At 36.8% G+C, this 17,178-nt stretch overlaps 1 protein-coding gene across 1 annotated transcript; it reads left to right on the top strand.

Annotated features, from left to right (window-relative positions):
* Positions 1–1,966: 1,966 nt before the first annotated feature.
* Positions 1,967–15,671, top strand: LOC103045941 (aminopeptidase N). Its single transcript, XM_022669886.2, has 20 exons — positions 1,967–2,560; positions 4,605–4,747; positions 6,315–6,454; positions 6,602–6,728; positions 7,528–7,682; positions 7,785–7,898; positions 8,714–8,857; positions 8,976–9,041; positions 9,131–9,196; positions 10,379–10,554; positions 10,880–10,956; positions 11,054–11,184; positions 11,650–11,705; positions 11,825–11,972; positions 12,091–12,182; positions 13,615–13,725; positions 13,993–14,160; positions 15,044–15,184; positions 15,259–15,337; positions 15,448–15,671. The coding sequence occupies exons 1-20, from the start codon at positions 2,001–2,003 to the stop codon at positions 15,598–15,600; spliced, it is 2,847 nt and encodes a 948-aa protein (XP_022525607.2). The 5' UTR covers positions 1,967–2,000; the 3' UTR covers positions 15,601–15,671.
* The last annotated feature ends 1,507 nt before the right edge of the window (positions 15,672–17,178 follow it).

Here is a 17,178-nt window from a genome sequence, read left to right as displayed (position 1 = left end):
TTCAACAGAGTGACACATGAAACGGATTACAACACCATTATAATACCATTACCTCGTTTACATACTGTAAGCCTGTATACAGCATTACACCCCCATCCCCCCCCCCCCCCCCCCCCCCCCGTGTTTGTGTGTGTTTGTTTTTGTGTGTTTGGCTAAATGTGATATTGTTAAACATTGAAAAATTTAATAAAATACAAGTCACAAAAAAAAAAATAATACCATTACCTCTGTCAGGATATTCACTGTGTCTGAGTTTGAACACAGTGTTATCATATAACAGAGCCTAAACCTCCTGCACTGCAGAGAACTGCCAGGACTGAAGCTGAGTTTGATCTTTGATATCTGTAAAAGATGTGTACTGCTCTTCTTCAATAAAGACATTTGGTCAGCTTATAATGTGGCTTACTGTAGTTCCTATTTTAGAGGCATCCTGTAGGTATTTCACAGTGTTTGGAGCTGAGGAGTTGGGTAACAGGGCTGTACCTGGATGTTAGTAACATTTTTCCAGCGAACACTTCTACACACATCCGGACTGATCAGCAGTGTTGTAAGTAGAGTCTTAGAGCTCAAGTGTAAAAAAAAATCAAAGAAATAAAATACTGGTCTTAACTGGTATAAAGTAGTTTAGTAGTTTGTCCTAAGGTTTCTTCCTTTTAGTATGATGGAGTTTTTTTCTTGCCACGGTTGGCATCACTGCGGTGCTTGCTTTAATAAAATGCTTAGACCCATTTCTCTGTAAAGCTGATTTGTGTTTGTCACTAAAACTAATTTAATTAAGGTACCCATACAAATATTTTAAACAAAAAGCCCAAAAAGTAAGGAAATTGTGTGTTTGGTAGATTATTTCTTTGTGATAACAATGCTTCTTAGGAGAAAATCATATATCATTGGAAAGCCTGTTAAATTCTCTTTTAAAAAGAGGCTCATTTGTACGGAACATGCATTTGTGGGATAAGCAGCAGAGCTGAGTATATAGGTTATTCCCAGAAAAAAAAATAGCTAAATCTTCTGTGCTAATGCCAAACAGCTTTTGCCAACCGTCTTGATGATTGCCTTGTGGTGTCATCTTCTTCTTGAGACATCTCTGACATCTCTTGTTATAAGGAAACTGGCCTTCCGTTTGGAGATTGTACTAGAACTCATTTCAAAAGATGCCACAACTTATCTTTATCTTGGTCAGTCAAATGTAGCATGATGCTTATTCTTTTATTATAATAAAATAACTATTTCTGATTTTTCCCCATTTTCTCCCAATTTGGTTATCCAATTGTCCCACCCCTTTGTGTGTCCCCATCACCGGCCCCGGCACCTGCGACCCTTGGAGGATGCGGACGAGCACACGCCTCCTCCGACACGTGTGAAGTCAATCACCCCTTTTTTCGAGCTGCTGCGGATGAATCATTGAGGAAAAGCACAGCGGCTAGGTTCCAATTCATCCACTCACAGACGCCTCGTGCCGCACAGCGCCACCTTTAAGCGTGATGGGGAGAGAGCGCCATCTACTCACCCGGAGGGAGCAAAGCCAATTGTGCTCCCTCTGAGCGCCGGCAGCTGATGGCAAAGCTTGGAGCTTTGGAGAAACCTCTACTGTTCACTGTAGCAGAGCCCATGCTCACAGGTGCTGCCAGTCAGACTGAGCTCTGCTGCTCATCCCACAAATCAATTTTCCTTACCATGTAGCACCATTTAAAACGGGGACTTACAATGGTTTCCAATTATTTCCAATGGAACAAGATTTACTGCCAAAAAGCATTGTTACAACAAAGGAATAATCTTTACCTTCATTACATTCTGTTCTATGTTTATATGATTCTACCTTTCTGACGTAGGGAAGTGGCCAGAGTTTGTAGCTGTCAGCAGACTTTTTTCTCCTATCTCTGAATTTATGATTACAAATCTTCCTCACCCATTTAGTCACACATTAACTTGTTTCACTTCCTTCCTTGGAGAGCATATATAAGACAGAAATGCCTCCTTAGACCTTCCTTAAACCTGCAATCATGGGGAAAGGTTTGTACATTAGCAAGTCGGTAGGGATCACTCTGATTGTTCTTGCTGTTGCAGCCGTGGCCACTATCATCGCTTTATCGGTGGTCTACCACAATGAGAAGTCCAGAACTGTGGAGAAACCTCAAATAAACGAGACCGACCAGTGGAAGAGCTACAGGTTACCCGGCACTCTCTCTCCTCAGTACTACAATATAACCCTGTGGCCTCGACTTGTGCCGGACGCCAACGGCATGTACATCTTCACTGGACATTCAGGAGTGGCCTTCACATGTGTGAAAGAAACAGGTCTGATCCTCATTCACTCCAACAAACTCAACTACACTCTGACTCCAGAAGGACACCATGCCAAGCTGACCGGTCTGCAGGGCGCTGAAGCTCCAGCTATAAAGAAAACATGGCTTGAAGTGGAAACCCAGTATCTGGTGATTCAGCTCAGCGAGACCCTGCAGGTTGGGAAGATCTACTGGCTCTACATGGAATTCCAGGGAGAACTGGCCAATGACCTTGGAGGATTTTACAGAAGTGAATACTTTGAGAATGGAGTGAAGAAGTAAGTAAGACTGCATACTTATGTAAATGTGTTTAGGTTTAAACTGTGAAACTGACAGATTTAGGTACACATGATTTGAGCATAAATCTATATGTAACCATAAACTTAAGGCAGCTGTTTGTAGATGTTATACTGCAATCAGCCATAACATTAAAACCATCAGCCTTATATGACCTAGGCCAAAACTGTCCTGAGTTTCCAATTGAAGCATGGACTTCATGTAAACTCTGAAGGTGTTCTGTGATCTTTGGCACCAAAAACTTTAGCAGTAGATCTTTCCAGTCCTGTAACTTTAGAGTTGAGACTTCTATGGAGTACATTAATGAGGCATGGGTGTTGTTGGGTTACAGGTTGCTCTGTTTGGAGAACCTTTTGGTGGGTATTGAGTACTGCATGCCATGATCACCTCACACAAACAGCTAGATGATTTGGAGATGTTCTGAGGCAGTGACATTTAGGTTTAGGTTGTGTTTTTAGGTTGTGAGGTAAAGACACTATTATGTGGCATGTGCTTAAGTAAAATGAGATCTGGCAGAAGTTGAAGGAGAGGGCAACATCGTAAACTCTTTATCATGTTGCTCAAAACGTTGTTTAATCATTGTCTTTGTGGTCTGGATTCCAACACAGTTTGGTATTTTTCCTGCTCAGGCACACCTGCTTCAACCCAATTGCTTTAGAGCAGTATTTCTCAATCTGTGTGTAAAGCAGCCTTTAATTTCTAATTCATACTATTTTTGAAATACTTTGTTTAGAATTGTATTTTTATTTGTATTGGAATTGTGATACATTTTGAAAGTAGTTCCAAAAAAGACACCTTGCAACATTTCATCTGTGACTATAATTTAAAGCAAGCCAAATCTGGCAACTCTGGATAAAAACACCTTTCTAAAAAGATGTAGCTGACTGCATTCGGAAGACCGTGGGCAAAACTATGACTCCACCTTTTTCCACTTGAACACTCCCACTTGTTCTTCACTGCAAAATATACAATGGCAAAAACTAGACAAATTATATTTATACTGAGATGTATAAGCTTATATTAAGAAAAAGAACAGCCAATGATGTAAGCAATTTTTTCTTAGTAAGATTTCTTAAAATAAGCAAATGCAAAGTCTCAAAATGAGTGAAGTAATACTTAAATTAATACATTTGTACACATAAATCAGAATAACATTGACTTTTTTGTGCCTATTTTGAGTTCAAATTGCTTAAAATTAGTAAACAATTTCTAAGTAAGGCTGATTAAGATCAGTATTACTAAATAAATGAGCCAAATAATCTTACGCTTACTAATGCTTAGTAAAACCAAAATTCTTAACAGAGAAAAAATTAGTTTTACTGCCTTAAAATTAATTTCACTTTTTTTTTTGCAGTGCAGTTCTTTTAACAGTAATCCTTTTTGAAATTACAGCTAAAACAGCAGTTTCACATCTTTATCTGTATCTTATCTTTAAATTATTTTATTTAATTATTTTTCCCATTTTCTCCCCAATTTACACGGCCAATTACCCAGCCTACTCATTAGTACTCCCCCTATCACTAGTGATGCCCCAACACCAGGAGGATAAAGACTAGCACATGCCTCCTCTGATACATGTGAAGTCAGACACCGCCTCTTTTCACAGACACTTTGTGCTGAGCGACATCACCCTTGGGAGTGATGTGCGGAGAGAGCGCCATCTACCCTCCCAGAGAGAGCAAGGCCCATTGTGCTTTCTCAGGACTCCGGTAGCTGATGGCAAGCTTATCTTACCTTTTAATTTACTGTTCAGGAATCAAATCTCACATGTTAAGTGTCAGCACTAAAAAAATAAAACACAGAAAAATAAACGTAGAAATAAGTTTCTGTTTTTTTACTGGATCCATCTGGTGCACCACGTTGGCATGTTTATGGTACCACGAGTCATTCACGTTCCACAGTTTGAGAACCACTGCTTTAGAACACCTGAAGAGGCTTCCAGGTCTGAATTAGACACCTGTATTAGGCTGAAAGTTTCTTCTGATAATAACTTATATCTGAATATCTGCTGGTTGTTTTGGGTAGAGTTGTTGCTACTACACAGATGCAGCCGACCGATGCGAGGAAAGCTTTCCCATGCTTTGATGAGCCGGCGATGAAGGCCGTCTTCCACATGACCCTCATTCACCCACTCGACACAGTGGCTCTATCTAATGGCATGGACAAGGGTAAGGGGACATTTCCTACATTTGATCAAATCAAAGCTTAAAAAAGGAGAAAATGTTTTTCATATATTTCTGGTTGGTGGACTCAGTGACAGTGATGTGTTTAAAAACTCCAGCAGCACTGCTGTATCTGATTCACTCATACCAGCACAACACACACTACTTACACACCACCACCATTCTAGCGCATTCACTGCAGTGCTGAGAATGAATGATCCACCTGCTCTGATCTGTGGTGATCCTGCAGGGTCCTGACCACTGAAGATCGAACAGGGTGAAACGAGTATAATAAAGCACGCAGAGAAACACAATTACAGGTCTACAGTCTTCAGTTATTATAGAACTACAAAGTGATCCTATATGATAAAGTGTCCTGATATGACTGTGTATATTGTTTGGTGGTTGATATGGGGTTGCTATGCAGTTGTTTTACAGTTACAACTTGTTTGGTAAAGTGTTGCTAAGGGGTTGCTATGATATCCCAATAAAGCTGCAAAATAAAACTCAATCACTAACTAAAAATATTTAATTACATTTCAAATAAAAAATGTATGCTTTGGATCTTTCTTAAATGTGTGTACTGATCTTTACACTGCTATAAAAGCAATAATATAACTGCACATTGTCAGCATAAGTATGAACATTTATATCACTGATAATCCATGATAACAAGATCTATGAGTGCAGTGATAAGTACAAAGATCAAAGGTCCAATAATTAAACCCTGAGGCACTAAAAAAAGAAATCTTCATTTTTTAATAAAACACTTCTTATAACACCAGTAGAGTGGGTGGGTGGAGCTAAACTGCTGTTGACTTTGTATGTATGTGAATTAGGGATGCACAGAATAGATAGACAGACAGACAGACAGACAGATAGATAGTCCTGAAGGATTTAATTTATATAGCTACTAAAATGATTCAGCTATTTGACCAAAGAAGTGAAAAGACCTGTTCAAATCCTGTTCATGCCATATTTAATTTTAGTCCATCTCTAATATCGATAATTCAATTGAAAATTTATTTTTGACAGCTTATTTTACATATATGACCTCATTAATGCTGTCTAATGTCCAATCTATATCTGACATTTTACACTGTGTGAATAATTGTGGATGAATTAATAGAAATGCTCTAAAGTTACTTAGAATAAACACTTATTTACATTTACTTTTGTTATACTTTTTATCCCTCTCCTGTACAGTCACCATTTAGTAGATACATGTTTTACATTGGACATCTTATAACATTATCAAAGCGCCTGTTTTAAAAAATATAAAAACTGAGTTTTCCATATAAACTTAAAATAAATAATTAAATAAAGTAAAAGTACTCCTCCCTCCTCACCACTGAGATCATTCAGCCTGATTATTTGCATTATAATAAAGAACATTTATTTGACCTCCTTTTTCCCCTTTGACATCCTTTTTCCCAATCCAAAGATGTTTTACCTTTAAACTTATTTTACATTGTACTTGACTATTGTAAGTCGCTTTGGACAAAAGCATCTGCCAAATCTAATGTAATGTAATGAAAATGCTTTAGTTACGTTTGTGTCTTCTGTTGTTCAGGCACAGAGACGATCACCCTCAACAACCAACAAGTTCTGCAGACCAAGTTTGATCCAACTGAAAAGATGTCCACGTACCTGTTAGCTTTCGTCGTCAGCGACTTTACCTTCATCAGGTCTCCAGCAGGAGCTGAGGTTTTGGTAAGAAGATAAAACCTTTTCTCTGTGGTTTGATTGTATTATTTTAAGTTCGGTTCATGTTCATTATGTTCTGTATGCAATGTATTGTTTCAAAAAGAATAGTACATTTTTAATTTAATGATCAATGTAATTTTACCTGTTTTTCAGATCAGAATCTGGGCTCGGAGGGAAGCTATTGAAGCTGGACAGGGGGATTATGCTCTCACCATCACTGGCAACATCCTTGATTTCTTTCAGAACTACTACAACTCAAAATATCCACTGTCTAAATCAGGTATGAATCTCCAGTGCAAAATTGATCAAAAAAGGGTTGTTTTTTTACTACGGTATAAAAATCTACACTAAAAAGACATTGCCAATAGAATAGGACACTTTAAATTTCTTGCAAAGCAAAGTACTGGTTTCTTTTTCTACCTCTTCTTCTTCTTTTATTATCAATAACTCAAACACTTAATATACAAAGATCAGTCAGATAAGAGTCCTGTAGCAACTAAAAAACACAGACTAATGTTTTAAATTAGTTGCTGTTTTTTTTTTCATTTTAGTTCATGTATAAAATAAATTCTTACGCTTACAATAGCTATGAAATATATTTCCTGATAAAAAAATTATGTAATTATTTACATGCATTTATTGTCACCCCTTCTCTGAAGGGTTAGAAGGGCCTCACTGCACACCACTGGGTTTGAACTGGATTTAACTGGCCGATTTAACTTAACCGGTTCTGCACTGTCCCTGTGCTCGTGTTCAGCCTTTCTCTCTGTGCCTCTTAATAGAACTGGATTCAATTGGAACAACATTACAATTATATTTTATTAACACAAGGGTAATACAATTATAATAACATGGTAGTAAAAAATAATAACATCATAATACATTTACAAAAGGTAACAAGACAACAATAAAAGCCCTAAAATGTGATTGGTTTTTTTTAGAACAAATAATTGAATTATTTCCCAGAATTTTCCAAATATATTTGGGGTGCCAAACACATTTTCAAGATGGTAGATTAGAATCTCATGACTACATATAAAGCCACATTATGATCCATCCATCACTCTCTCTTCTTACAGATCAGATCGCCCTGCCTGATTTCAGTGCAGGAGCCATGGAGAACTGGGGTTTAATCACTTACAGAGAAACCGCTCTTCTGTACGACCCCATAATGTCTTCTAATGGAGATAAAGAATGGGTGACGATAGTAATTTCTCATGAGCTCGCACACATGGTACGAACATTTCAAAACTCTGTTGTTTGGCTGTATGAAATGAATTCATGCCTAAATGTCCAGTTACGTGAATGATGTGTTAATGATGTTTTATTATTTTAGTGGTTTGGAAATCTTGTGACCATGAAATGGTGGAACGATCTGTGGTTGAATGAAGGCTTTGCTACATACGCTTCATATCTCGGGGCAGATTATGCTCAACCCAGTTGGAATCTTGTAAGCACTGTTTTACCCATCTACCAGTCATGTACCCTAGTGAAAAAAGAAGATTAAAATATACTTAGCATTATTATGCTAAAGTGTACTAAAGTGTTCTCGAAGCTACATTATTAATCAGTATATTTAAAGAGTGTTTTTTTCTGTAATGTTTAATTGTATAAAAATAGTACAAAAGTCTTATTTAAATTGTGCTAAATGTGCTTAACTGTACTAAAATGGAACTATTTTAAATATATATGAGTAACATTTAAACAGACTCATTTATGTAGTGTATGCAACCTCATATTTTAAATATGCTCACAGTAAAATTATAATACATTTAATGAGTATTACAACTGTATCACTATTATACACCAGGTATATTAGAAATGTACTAAGAATTGATGTTACATATATTTACAAATATACGTCTTGTGCCTGTCTTTTGTCAGTAGCACACTTCTAGTATACTTCGTTGGGTATAAAAATATATTTTAGTATACTGTCCTACAATTTTTTGCATGTTACAAATGTATTTACTTTTTAAAAAGTATGTTTAATGTTTACTCAAGAATTTGATGAAAGCATAATATTAATGTACTTTTAATTTTAAGTAAGTACATAAATCTGTGAGTATATTTACAGCATACTTTACAGCATATTTCTCAATATGTTTTAAGTACAATTAAGTATATATTTTTTTTCACCAGGGTAGTCAATTAAACCCCCTGTTTAACAGAAATAGCAAAGACAAAGCTGATGAATCACACAAGATCATAACCCAGTTATCATATCAGAAGCTGCTTTCAAGCCAGTAACTGTTTCCATTCCAGAAAGATCTGATGGTGCTGAAGGAGATTCATAAAGCTTTTGCAGCCGATGCTCTGGCAACTTCTCATCCACTTTCTTCCCTGGAAGAAGACGTCAAAACTCCTGCACAGATTAGTGCACTCTTTGACACCATCACCTACAGCAAGGTACCCCAGTCCCACTGTCTCTGACCCTGTGAAATGTGTTACAGTGTAAATTCTGATCTACAGTGTGATGCTCTGTGGTTGATAGTTGTGTTAATCTGTGCTCTGTTGTGAACTGCAGGGCGGCGCTGTGTTAAGAATGCTGTCAGAGTTCTTATCTGAGCCAGTGTTTGCCAGAGGACTCAGTGTAGGTGATTTTACAGTGTGAACAGTAGATGAACAGCATGGTGATTAAAAACTGAGCAGAGATGAATTTGTGATGCTCTGCCTCCACAGGCCTATCTGAAGCAGTTTGCGTACGGGAACACAGTGTACACTGACCTGTGGGGGAAACTTCAGGAGGTACGTTTGGAAGTGTGGTGAAGACCACCTTGAGTATGGTGTTTTAGAAATAAGCAAAAGATGTACACACAGGAATGAAGCTTTATATGTGTGAACGTAATCATGACATTTTTAATATATATTTATATTTATATATACTGTATTTTTCATACTATAAGGCGCACTTAAAATCCTTTCAATGCGCCTCATGAATGAATTCTACCAGTCAGGTATTAAGAAGGAGCAGTAAAGCCACTTTGCTGAAGTACAGCATTATAAGGGTGAGTTTTCAATGAAGTTTCTCCAGCATTAAGGCTGGGTGCAGCAGCATTAGCATTAGCCGCTAACCACAGTGCTAGCTCTTTTGCTGTTCAGAGGTTAAGGCTTACTGAAGCATATAGGGTTCTTCAGTCTAAAGCTATCAGGAGAATTTACATCCCGCTTAGACAAAATATTGGAAATCGAAGCTTACTGTAAATAAACTGAGGTGCTTTACTCACTCACGTAAACAGTTTTCAGGAGAGAAATCTGTGTAGATTAACATCCAGTGCTTGTTTGACTTTAAAATATATAAATTTTTTAAGAATGACCATTTTTGTTTACTTAGGCGTTTCCCCAATAGAAGGGAAACATGGCGACACCCTTGCTCACTTCGATGTAGGCATCCTTCCTAGTGTTGCTTAATGTGCTTCATAATCCGGTGCGCCTTATGTATGAAAATACACCAGAAAATCGACCAGAAATAAACCAGAAAATCATTAAGAGTGCATCTTATGATCTAGTGTGCGTTATAGTCCGAAAAATAGAGTGACAAATTCATTAAAGAAAAACTGTACAGTTGAAAGAAGGCTCCAGTACCCTGTTGGACCACCTCTGGTATGGATACAAAATGAGATACAGTTTGGCATGTTGCAGCTGGGCCTGTAGATCCTGCATGCACACTTGTAGGTTGCCAAAGCTGGCATCCCCACTGGTACCAGAAATGCTTGATTGACAATAATCTGCCAGTCGCACAGGCCAAGTAAGTGTTGCAATCATGCAAAGAGATGGTCCTGAGAACCCCCTGCCATGTGTGAGTGAGCATTATCCTGCTGAATAAAAGGCCAGATGGAGCCTTGTCAAATTAAAAACATTACATGTGGCCACAGGTCATCCTACACACTTTACATTTTTATAATAATTTTAAAACTGTTCTTTTGAAAGGTGGTCGACGCCGATCCAGAGGTCAATCTTCCAGCCACCATAACTGAAATCATGAATCGCTGGATTCTCCAGATGGGCTTCCCAGTGGTCACCATCGACACCCAAACAGGAAGCATCACCCAGAATCACTTCCTGTTGGATGCAGATACAAAACCAAGCAGATCATCTGCATACAAGTATGTTTATAATACTGTGTATCAAAAAGAGATAATGCTATTTTTTAAGGTTATAACCTAACATTCTTAACACTGTTTTGGGTATTGATATTGTACAGATTCGCATAGATTTGTTATATACAAGGTTCTGTTACATGCCAAAAGTCATGGGACTTTGGGCATCCAATCCATCTACCCACCTCACTTAAATACCTATAAATTACTATAGGGTTCTGGAGTGTTAATTAGTAATATGCCTTTATATAGTAAAATGTTTTTTTTTTTTTTTAATATAACTGAAGATGATGGGACATGATCCCCCTTTCCTATTTATTTTATGTTGTAGTTATGAGTGGTTCGTGCCCATCAAGTGGATGAAGAGTGGAACTGCCATGGGTCAGCACTGGCTGCTCGAGAAAACAGGTACTAATGACAGTAACCAAAAGCTGTTTTAATTTTTAAAATTAAAACATTTTAGCATTGTTTTATTAATAATCTTTCCACATTTGTATCTTCACAGCTACTCATGATCCTATGAAGACGAACAGTGATTGGGTTCTGGCCAACGTGAACGTTTCAGGATTTTACAGGGTTAACTATGATCCTCAAAACTGGGAACGTCTTCTCTCACAGTTATCTACAGATCATTCGGTAAGATCTTCAGTCATACTCAACGTGTTTAAAATATAATTCACAGGGGTGTAACGAAGCACTCTACCCACAATTTGATTCACAATTTCATTTTAATTATTTTTTTTTATTCTTAAGTGTATAAACAATGCAAAATGCATTTTGTATAAATGCTTCTTGTATAAATATTGGCATGCATTTAATTTACTATTTTATGAGTACTGCTTAGGCTTAAACTACTGTGCTGCTGAATTTCTCCATTATTTTGAATAAAAAATATCATTGTATAAGTTGTCTCAGCTGAAGAGTAATGGACAGTAATGAAGGAAATGTAATTTGTTACTCAACTTAAATAATTTTTTGGGGGTTAAATAGAAGTATTTCCATTTTTGGTGATTTTTACTTCAATTCTCTTGGGAGCTGGGGCATGTCACAATGCTTCATTATACCCCTGATAACGTATCTGTTTCTTTTTCCTGTCTGCAGGACATACCTGTAATAAGCAGGGCTCAGATTGTGGATGATGCGTTCAACTTGGCAAGGTATGGCTTTTCCTGTATGTAGTTTTTACAGTTTCAGATAAAAACGTTTCTGGTGAAACCTCTCTATCTGTATTGTCTAAATTAAAACAATGATTTGATTTTCTTTGTGTAATCTTAAGGGCGAAGATCATCAGCACAACGGTGGCTCTGAACACCACCAAGTTTCTCTCTGAGGAGAAAGAGTACATGCCGTGGGAGGCCGCCGTCAAAAACCTCAATTACTTCTTTCTAATGTTTGATCGGTCTGAAGTCTATGGAGCACTGCAGGTACACTGATCTGTGGTTTGAATGAAGCAGCACTGCCTATACTGTAAATATACTTAAAACATCTGAACAACTTATTATAATCTTAAATCTAAAACTCACTTTTCTTTAAAAACTGTAGAAGTACCTGCGGGGCAAAGTTCAACCCCTGGTGGAGTACTTCAGGAACGTCACCTCTGACTGGACGGAGATTCCATCAAGTCACACTGACCAGTAAAGATCCTCAAATTTCTGTTTTCTAAAAAAAAACACTTGTAGATTAAATTAATACGTTGAAACCATTTCTATTGGTCATTTGCAAAAACAGTTGCACACAGAAGGAAGTGTTATATTGCAATTCTATTCAGAAGGAAGATGAAGGTTACCAGGAGGAATAAATGATTTAGACTAATGCCAAGCTAAGACTACACAACATTTTTGTCCCTCACAATGTTCACTATGTCAGATTAAGCAGTCATTTTCGTTTTGCGTCGTTCTCAGGGGACTGGCAACACTACACATTAGTCACCGACAGTCATTGTCCGCGTCCTCGCGTGAGTTCGTAGGTCATCGCGGGGGAGAAGCACAGATTCTGACGATCACGGCTACAGAAGCCCTTTACGTGATGGAAGCGCTTTTGTGCTGAAAAAAAATTTAAAAAAGGGGGAAAAGGGACTGTGGGCTCATTCCTGAATGACCCAAATGGACATTACATGCTTTTTGTACTCCAGAGAGAACTAAAGATGTAGCTACTAAGGTTTCAGTGAATGTAAACAGAATATCTCATGGATGAAGTAGATTATTAGATGATTATTAGATTATTCTTCTGTTTCTCTGGTCCAGTGAACTGCAGGAGCTATGTCCTGCTTTCTTTTCCCGTGTTTACATCTGTGCGTCACAGAGCGCTCCGTCTTCCTATTGGTCAGAGTCAGGGAGCGCTTCACGGAGCAGCATGTGTCAAACTAGGTGATAAAATACAAAAAATTCTAACATGCTAGTCTTTCCGTCGGACGCTCCGACAGCGTCGCTCACGTCAAATTACTGCTCTTTGATTGTGTCACACTACACGGACCTTTGTCGCTCACGACAATGAAATTCGGATCCGACGCACGCAATGTGTCGCCGCCGACAAAATCGGGTCAAAATCAGGCTAAAATCGTGTAGTCTGATCCGGGCATTAGAAAGGTTTAGACTGATATGGGATATAACTCTTGGTCATTATATTTATTGAGGCACACATGCAGAAGTAGTGTGTAATAAATGTGTAACACTGCAACATGCTAAACATCTGAGCATGGAGTTGTAGAGGTACCTAATGGTGTTCCTGTGGTAATCCATCCAAGGCAGGTCGACTATTGACATATTTCCTGCAGATTTTGTGGTAGAGGCGGAGTGTTGGAGTTTGTCCTATATCACCCCACACATTTTCAATCAGCCATAGATCTGACAATGTGGCTGACGACGGTACAGCATCTGTGTCTTAAAGGCAAGCTCTTGAGATCACAGCTGCAGTATGTGGACAGGCATTGTCCTGTTGGAATAGTGTACCAGATTCCTTCTGGGTGCAACTATTTTTTGATGAGTGTATACAGTATGTGCAGCACACTGTATACATACATACATAAATACAAAGCTTACCAGTATCCTGTTAAACAAATCTTCACAGATACAACCAGGTTAATGCCATCACACTTGGATGCACAACAGAGGTAGAAGGACTTGCAGATTTAACCAAAGCGTGGTTCCGCCAGTGGATGGAGAATCCAGACAAGAACCCGTAAGAAATGTTCTAAGTTCACCTTTTAAATGAACAGCAGTATCTACACCGTACCTTCATAAAGCTTAATGTCGCTTAATGTACCCAAAAAATGTTTGCTTTTAATTTATACTATTTAGTATTGACCATGAGATCTTTATTCAGTCAAATGAATGAGCCTGTGATCTGAAACTAAAGTAATAAAGGAAAAACATTTTTCTTATAAAGAAGAAACATAAGATGAATATATTATTTTGTAATGATTTTACCTGTCTGATCTCTCTACAGGATTCACTCCAATATGAAGACAACAGTGTACTGTAATGCCATCGCTGCTGGAGGAGCGGCGGAGTGGGAATTTGGCTGGAAGATGTACAAGAACAGCAGTAATGCTGCTGAAGCAGATAAGCTGATGTATGGTTTGTCGTGCACCAAGAAACCCTGGCTTTTGAACAGGTGAGCTCACACACACATATACAGTCTAGTCCAGTCTGGATGGCCTGGACTGTTGGTTGGATAATTAAATCACTGTTGCACAAAAAATGTATCTCCTGTATATCCTGGAATTTGCGTTGTGTCTCACTTTTTGACATAATTTGAATTATGTAGTTGAATAAAGCCATTTTTCTTTATAGTTTGTCCAAATTTATGTCCATTTCACAATAAATGGAGCAATAGAAATGCTCCTAAAAATATAATTTAGATTAAAATCTTTGTTTTTTGACATTTATTGAAAGTTAATAGGATTTGTTTCTTCTCCTGTAAGAAATTGTCCTTTTGGACACACGTTTTTTTGTATTAATTTAACGGTATGCCTGAACTCGCTCACACTCAGACATGATTAGAGTAACCAAAAACAGAAATCAAGTAAAAGTACTGTTACTTCAGAATAATACATACTCAAATAGAAATAAAAAATAGTTATTTGAATTGATTTAAAACTGAATAAAATTGTAATAGGATAACTAGAATAGAATAACTGCATTACATATCACAAAATCTAAAATGCAGATAACATAGTTTCTCTTCAAACTAGCTGTAAGGAAAAAACTAATGTAAAGTAGATTTTTTAATAAAAGCATAAATTAGCTTTTAAAATATTTTTTTAGTTTTTTTAGTTTTTCTTTACAACAGGTAATAAATTTAATAGGTATAGTTAATTAAAATGATGTAATGATTTAGACATGCAGTTAGCTTGTTAGCAAGCTATATTAGCCTTACTATAGCTCTAGTACACTACAGACAACAAACATGTCGCGAGAGATCGGCTATTTATGGGTTTTAATTTGTTTTTAATTTACTTTCACTAAACTAAAAAGTGTATTGTCTTCTATTTAAGGTACCTGGATTATTCATTAGACCCGGATATGATACGGAAGCAGGATGCCACTTACGTAATTGTATATATTGCTGGAAATGTAATTGGTCAGCCGTTAGCGTGGGACTTCATCAGAGCTAAATGGAATTATATTCTTAACGAGTGAGTAAAATCTACTTTTCCACATATCTGCCCATAAACAATACATTAACCTGTGGACTTTGTGTGTTTTGCAGTTATGGTGGATCTCTCTCATTTTCAAGACTCATTCTTGGGGTCACTAAGAGGTTCTCCACAGAATTCGAGCTGGAACAGGTACGTTTCCCCCTGCTTTAGCTTTCATTTACTCCTGCTAGAATAATCCTCTAGAATAGCTTTAGAAATGGCGGTGCAGATGTGAACCTCTGTCTGTGTCTCATCATCAGCTACAGCAGTTTAAAGAAGAAAACGTAGCAGCTGGATTCGGGTCTGCAGCGCAGGCGGTGGATCAGGCCATAGAGACCACCAAAGCTAACATGAAGTGGGTTTCTGAAAACAAGCAGCTGGTGATGCAGTGGCTAACTGAGAACTCAGCCTGAGAACCTTTTTTATTTCTTTTATTATATGTGCTGTATCTATATATTTCATTAAAATAATTATATTAACTAAACCCATTTGAGTTCTTGTCTTATTACATTACTACTTTAATGTAAGGAATCAGATAAAGCTTTTTTAAGTCACCTTTCTTAACCTAAAATTCATGTTTGCATGGAGATTGTCAGACTCAACATTTCAACCCTGTTATATAAATAAATAATTTATGCAAAGAACAATATTGAGGCAGAAAATGTTATAATGAGGCTGAACAATTGTAAAATGTCTTTATACCAGGTGGTGGTAGTCATAAATATGTTAAATATGGAATTATGTCTGCTAGTAGCTAAATAATTCATCCCTGTCACATTCTAAAGACACAGAGGTCTGTATACAGGATTAATCCTTGTAAATGTTTATTGAACTGTATATATACATATATTACAGGACAATCAGAAAAGAATATATAAAAACCCATTCATTTTACAGATAAATTTAAATACAGAGAAATGTACTAAAATGTGGATTGCTTTAAACTTGTCATGTTAAAATGATCAAAAATATATATTTTTTTGTTTTGAGCTTCTTTTGAGTAAGAATAGAATTAAAAAGTCACCAATCTTAGATAATGAACATTTTATTATTGATCGGGTTCATGTAATTTAATTTGATTTGTTAATTGCTATAAAATTTATTGTAGACACATAGCTCTAGAAAAACCCAAGAGACCACAATAATTATGAGGCTCTTTGATTTTACCAAATTGAAAACTTCTGGAACATAATCAAGAGGAAGATGGATGATCACAAGCCATCAAACCAAGCTAAACTGCCTAAAGCTTGAATTTTTGCACCAGAAGTTGCAAAAAGTTATCCAAAAGCAGTGTGTAAGACTGGTGGAGGAGAACATGCCAAGATGCATAAAACTGTTATAAAAAAAACAGGGTAATTGAACCAAATATTGATTTCTGAACTCTTAAACCTTTATGAATATGAACTTGTTTTCTTTGCATTATTTGAGGTCTGAAAGCTCTGCATCTTTTTTTTTTTTTTTTAGCTGTTTCTCATTTTCTGCAAATAAATGCTCTAAATTTCAATATTTGTATTTGGAATTTGGGAGACATTTTGTCTGTAGTTTATAGAATAAAACAACAATGTTCATTTTACTCAAACATATAACTATAAAGAGTGAAATCAGAGAAACTGATTCAGAAACTGAAGTGGTCTCTTAATATTTTAAGAGCTGTATTTTTTACAGAAAAAAAACATGCAGCACATATTACAGCAGATTATAAATTATATAAGTTAACTAGCATAATACAAGATTTACAGTAGGTACTCTGGGGCTGCAGACCTCTTCAAGGATTCTTTAAAATTTGAAGGATACTGTTTATTTAACAGTTATTTTATTTTTTAAGTATTCTAAATTAGAACACCATAATGAATTTTACAAGAATTAACTGTAAAAATAATTTACAATAGTAACCCTGTAAAAATACTGTAAATTTCTGGTGACTGCAAAAATTCTACAGGAGTTTTTTTGTTTGTTTTACCATGGCCACACCCACACAGGAACACACTGCT

The sequence above is a fragment of the Astyanax mexicanus genome, chromosome 16 (assembly GCF_023375975.1).
Source record: "Astyanax mexicanus isolate ESR-SI-001 chromosome 16, AstMex3_surface, whole genome shotgun sequence".
NCBI classification, from domain to species: domain Eukaryota; kingdom Metazoa; phylum Chordata; class Actinopteri; order Characiformes; family Acestrorhamphidae; genus Astyanax; species Astyanax mexicanus.
Note: the sequence above shows the minus strand (reverse complement) of the source record. Positions and strands in the feature narration are given on the sequence as shown.

Bases quoted from the DNA above. Each gene is read 5' to 3' on its own strand.
- LOC103045941 (XM_022669886.2), top strand. From the start codon at position 2,001: ATGGGGAAAGGTTTGTACATTAGCAAGTCGGTAGGGATCACTCTGATT. The intron at 10,555-10,879 runs GTATGTTTATAA...TTTATGTTGTAG, and splicing joins AGCAGATCATCTGCATACAA to TTATGAGTGGTTCGTGCCCA. The intron at 14,161-15,043 runs GTGAGCTCACAC...CTTCTATTTAAG, and splicing joins AAACCCTGGCTTTTGAACAG to GTACCTGGATTATTCATTAG.